The sequence below is a fragment of the Mandrillus leucophaeus genome, unplaced genomic scaffold (genome assembly GCF_000951045.1).
Source record: "Mandrillus leucophaeus isolate KB7577 unplaced genomic scaffold, Mleu.le_1.0 Scaffold474, whole genome shotgun sequence".
Taxonomy (NCBI): domain Eukaryota; kingdom Metazoa; phylum Chordata; class Mammalia; order Primates; family Cercopithecidae; genus Mandrillus; species Mandrillus leucophaeus.
The window spans coordinates 336,149-341,979 of NW_012105076.1; the positions used below are offsets into that span (position 1 = coordinate 336,149).

The 5,831-nt window shown below is 45.4% G+C and overlaps 1 protein-coding gene across 1 annotated transcript in view; it reads right to left on the bottom strand.

The window, feature by feature from the left end:
• Positions 1-3,289, bottom strand: part of LOC105550266 (partitioning defective 3 homolog) — a 301,562-nt gene extending 298,273 nt beyond the window's left edge. Inside the window, exon 1 of the mRNA XM_011995146.1 lies at positions 3,106-3,289. Coding sequence (XP_011850536.1) covers positions 3,106-3,222 — 117 coding nt within the window. The 5' untranslated portion in view covers positions 3,223-3,289. The remainder of the gene's footprint in view (positions 1-3,105) is intronic.
• Between the last annotated feature and the right edge of the window lie 2,542 nt (positions 3,290-5,831).

Genomic DNA, 5,831 nt, shown 5'->3' on the forward strand with positions numbered 1-5,831 from the left:
AAATTACCTATAGAAAGCACCTTCTGGCCCAATCTTACATGTTTATTTCTATCCTTGAAAAAAGTACAGAGGGTTCTAATCATCTATGGAGAGCTCAACATCACCAACTTGCACCCAACTCTATGGGGAGGTAGAACCTCCCAGGACAGATGGAGGATCAGTCTGTGGGTTTGCATCTAAGTGAGACTTTAAATACTCCCTCCACAACCAATTCATCCATGTCTACCATAAGCCAAGAAGCGCTTCACATCCGCCAGATTCTCTCTGAGAATCTCAGATCCTAAACATTCCTACTTAGTCCTGGCACTCAGCCAAGCATCTCAACTGACGGAATCAGAGGCGCCAGACCAAGCATAGGTGTGTTCCAGGGCCAGATTCTCACACAGCCCTGGCCACCTGCCTTGAACCTCGCCCAAGGCGAACCCCAGGAGGGTCCTCTGCTTGATCTGAAAAACAAACTGAACTCCCTCAAGACAGCTGATACAAAAGAATAACTTCTAGGTACTCCAAACCTCACTAAATCTTAGTTTCCATTACAAGCTGTTTGTGCAGTATGTTAAACACACCAAACCTTAAAGTCCTTTAAATTCCCAAGTGCTGATGATAGTCCTCTCAGCGGAAGCGTATTTTTTGTGTGAGACCAGTTTAACATGTTGATTCTCAACTTTGTATTTACTCAACATTCTGACTGCAATGTGACAGACATGGGCTATTCACTAAGACTGAAGCTCAGCGACCCGCTTCAAGCATTTCACCCAGAGGGAGGAGGGGCACACGGATACACTTGAAAACCACACAGCACAGCCCAAGCATCTGAGTCGGTGTAGAAGCTACACCCAGGACGTCCCCAGGAGAGGCAGCAGGCAGGGAGAAAGATCCTCTAGCAGCTTGGGACAGACAGCCAGCCTCCCAGAGATGGCTGGCATGGGCTGAGACTCACAAATGAGTGCAAGGAGGGAGCAAACGTTCCAGGCAGAAGAAACAGAAAATGCCAGAACAGAGGCAGCGAAGTGTCTGTGAGTCCCGGGGGTGGAGCGGCTGCAGAGGGAGTGGCTGGGAGGCAAAAGGGGTCCCTACAGGGACAGGCTGTGCTCAGAAGGCAGGACTTGGAGAACGCAGGACAAAGGCGTTTCAGCACCAGAGGACAATGTGACTTGAATTCTAGAAAGATCAGCCTTTCAAAAATGTTTAGTTTCTTTTTCCTTTTTGAGAAGGCAGAAAATGTTAAAAATAATAATAAAGCTGCTTTCATTTCACTATTTTTATGCTCGCCTCTATTTTCTTTCAATCTCTGCAACAGTACAACTATTTTCCTAAAAGTTTCAATACGCTTATAAATGAATAACATGCAGTCATACACATTTTCACAGAAAAATTCCATACCAACCACAAGATTTTTCATAAAAACCAAGACTGTCATTATGTTACTAATCAACAGTCTCCCGCCACTAAAAAAGCACATTTTCAAAAGTTTCTGTCCATGGACTCAACTTTTTAAAAAACACAGGTCAAGCAACCCTAATTGAAAAATCCAAAATCCAAATACTCTAAAATCTGAAACTTGTTGAGCACCCACATGACGCCACAACTGGAAAATTCCACATATAAGTACTTAACACAGACTTCTTTTCAAGCACAAAAAGACTGCATAAAATTACCTTCAGGCTCTGTGTATAAAGGTACATAGGAAACATATATAAACTCTAACAATACATTAGACTTGGGTTCCATCTTCAATCTATCTCATTAGATATACAAAAATATCCCAAAGTCCAGAAAAATCCAAAACACTTCTGTGGTCCCAAGTATTTTGGATAAGGGATGCTCAACCTGTAATAACAACAGGTTGCCATTAAATCACTCTAAAGTGATGTGCTTGGGGACAGAAGCCAGAGGCCCCAATAATCAACCTGTAATCAAGCCAACACCCGCAGCTTTTACTTCCTCAGCCCAAACACACATGCAACACACAATTTTGTTCTCCTGATTGTGGTGCTGCACATCATTCAATCTAACATTCTTACCCATCCTTCAATGAAATTACATGCTGCCTTTTTAAGTAAAGGGGAAAAATCCAAGCAGCAATAGTAGGACACTTGGGAAAGTTCCCAGGGTGTAAAACTGCTTGGTGGATAAAACATATTGGTCATTCCATTCATCTTTATGGAGTAGCTAGTATGGGCCGGGCTCAGGACTTCAGAGTTTCCCTCTCATCATCCTGTTCAATACTTACATTAACCCTGCCAAGGAATATTCCACTTGAGATAATGGGGCTCTATAGGGCTGGTGTACCCAAGGTTAAATGGCTTGTAAACCTAGGTCACCAAACCCGATCCAAAGCTCCCCTGCAGGCTGAGAGGAGGGCTTGAGGGAGGTGGAAGCAGACGGCAAAGGGGTTCCAGCACGTCCTCGCCCTCACTTTTGTCCTTCACTCTCTCCTTCCCCTTTTGGTCACTCAGCAACATTTATTTAGACTGAAATGCTAAGAAATTATCCATACAAACCTCAGTTGCTCAGGTCATCCTCCTAGAACTACTTGTTACCCTGACTCTTAGCTAAACGCCACAGTCCTTCCTACTGCACGAAGTCCCAGGGTCTTGCCCTGGCATTCAGTCCTCCTCAGTTTGATCCTGACCCCCTGGGCTGAATGCCTGAATTGCCTTTGTCCATACTGCCTTCCTGGAATGCCCTCCCTTTCACTTCTCAGAATCGTAGCAGACATTCTGCAGATTCACACACCTAGACCCCAACTGCAGACCTACAGACCCAGAGCCCATCTGCCCCTGCAGGCAGGTGCCTTACCCAGTTAGCAAGCACTCCCTATATCAAGGTCAGCCTTCCCACCAACCAAGCCCAGTTCAAATCCTAGTGACTAAATGAGACTCCCACACGCACCCCATAATGATAGTACCCACCTCCAAAATGCAGAAGCGATTACTGACTGTATCACACTGGTGCCAATAATGCTACCACCTACTGTTATTTACACTGCTATATATTCTTCCTGTCTCCTAGATTATACTTTTTTTTGAAAAGTGCACGAATTCAATCTTATATTTTTTTCATACAGCATGACTTTTTATACACAGCAGCCCTTCAACCAACCCCACACTTAGCGCTGCAGCTCAGCACTGTAATCACGGGTATCAGGTCGCAAGCACAGAAGAACAGATGCAGACACAGTCCATCCTCCCATCCTACACCCCCATGAGAATGGTCCATGTAACGTGGTTCCCAATGTCTAGCACTGCACTGTCCTCAGCAAGGCTCCTAATGCAGATGGGTGGATGAGGATGAAGAGCTATTCCCACTCATCAGTGATCACAACCACAAAAACATCTTTCATGAAAGGAAAAAAGAAATGTCACACATAACTAAGCGCAAGCCTTCAAATATCTACTCACTGAGGACATGTCTAGTATTAAATCATGACATTTCACTATCCAGAAAAATTGATTTGTGTAACCTGAAGAGAAAACAGCCCAGATGCAATGCCAGAAAATTAGCCCCACCACACCAGAAAATGTTTACTGCAGAGAAAGCCTTGGTGATTTGAGAGTTGGGATCTTTCTCTTTTCCTTTTTATTTTTTATTTTTGGCTTGGTTGGTTATTATACAAAGCCATAAACATGATCTGCCCACATTTTTCCCCACAAGATGGGAGTTCATCACACCACATGTCACCTAGCAACCTAAACACCACTCCACAACTACCCAGCCACCCAATTCTTCATAAAGAATTTCTCTTGTTCTATTAGGCAATACCGGTAAGGAACAGAGAACAAAAGTTAAAACAGTGTTAAGTACATAATATCACTTCCTCATCACTTAATATAGAATGGGAAAAGTAGTAAGAAAGACTGAAAATTAATCTCAATCATTGTCTAGCAATTTCAGAATAAAAACGAGAAAAAGGAGACCTAGAAGACACTCAAGCTCTGGCAACATGAGGGTCAACAGTCTTGGGATCCAATGATTGAACTTGGTATACTGCAAAGCCCCTGTTAAAATTCACCTACTGAACTCTAAGTTGTACTTAAAGAGCATGTAAGTGTTGGAACCCCTGACCCATCTCTGACCCTCCCTCTCATCTCCAACTCCCATGTCACTATCACCCTCCCTTCCTTCAGCTCACAGGCCCCCTTTTCTCTTTGTGACACCTTCCCAGACACCCGTAAGAAAACTGCACTCCCTTTTCTATGCCCTGTGAAACAACCACTGCTAATTGTTAATAACAAGGACCAGGTCTGTGACCAAGGCCCTGCGCTTTAGCCACCCAGCATCCCAGAGGCCCCTCTTCTCCCCATGTCAACACCAGCCCCTTCACCTGAAGGACTGCGCAGCCTCTTGCTCAGCCTCTCACAGCCAGTGGGTTCCCTAGATGTCCAGCACCAGAACAGTGCTGTGGACACAGTCAAAGCTTCAAAATTTCTGTGGAATGAATGCCTCAAACAACATTTGAACTACTGTCAAATAGGCAGTTCAACCTATGTCTGTTTTGTGCATGATGAAACATGGGACACAGTAGGTAAAACAATTTTAATCACATAAAATTAATAAAGTGAAAGAAAATGTCGATCACTCTCTCCCTATTCAGGAGCCTAGACATACTGCAGAGTGCATATTACTTTATTTCTCTTTCCTTGCACAAAGTATTTTGTTGGTTTCCAGAGTGCCTGAACAATTTGAGTACTCTTTCGGAACACTTAAAGCATAAACTGTCACACATAAACAACACTTAAAAAAGGTAAATGCCCATTAAGATGGTTTTCTTTCCCTTTGTCAGCTTTGCAAGATAAACAGGTGCCCAATTCCCACTAATTTTATTTGATTTTGAATAAAAGAGTTCAACCAACTGTAAGGAACATAACAGAGCTATTAAAGCCAATGTCTTCCATCCTTGTGCCGGGTTCCTAAACGTCCCCCAAAATTATCTTTAAAAGCCCAAATTTATGCTATTTTTTCCAGTGTATACTAAAAGCAAAACAGCAATCTAAAAAGCTTTTTATTTTTAATTTCTGAGAGAACTGAAGATGCCACCGGAGTACCCTGTGTACGCTAAATAGGGCTGACCAAGCCACTTTCCAACGTCATCTGCAGCCCCCAAGCCCACAGGGGCCAGGCCACTGTCGGGAACAAATGGGAAACACTGCACCGAAGTGAATGCACTCCCCACCAAAGAGGACTCTACTACAAAGGAAATATCCCCGGGTGCTTGGGAGAAACTTCAGCGTGGGCTGTTGTCAAACACAGACACAGTCGGTAAAATAATTTAACAAAATGCCTTTTCACTTCTGACACATAGTAGAGGAATGCTGTGAAGTGGAGACAATGTTATCACTACAGCAAGAAAAAGGGAAATTCACTCAACTCTGAAGTCAGGCCCGGCTCCGCAGCCCAGCCACATGGAAGCAGCCCAGGATAGGTAGGAGCTGAGGTCCTCGCAGGAAAACTTTTCTTTCCGCGACCGTTTCAAGGTTGTGCTTTCCAGAGCCCAGCAAAGGGGATCAGCTCAGTAAATGCTCGCAAGCGAGTGCTGAGTGTCAGCGGTGGCCCTCCCGGGAACGCCTCCCCGATCCCAAGCCGGCTACTCCCCAAACCCTGCAGCCCCCGGACGCGCGCCCCTGCCCGCAGGGGACAAAGAGGAAAAGACCCCCCGCCGCGGCCCCGCCCCCACCGGAGGAAGGGAGAGGAGACAGAAGGCTCGCAGCCCGCCTCCGTCGGGAGGGCAGTCACGAAACTCTCCACACACCAAAAGTTCCCAGTCCCCGGCCTGTGCCCGCGGGGCCTGGGAGCCGGGAGAGGCCTGGGGCTGGATTTCCCGGCCCGCG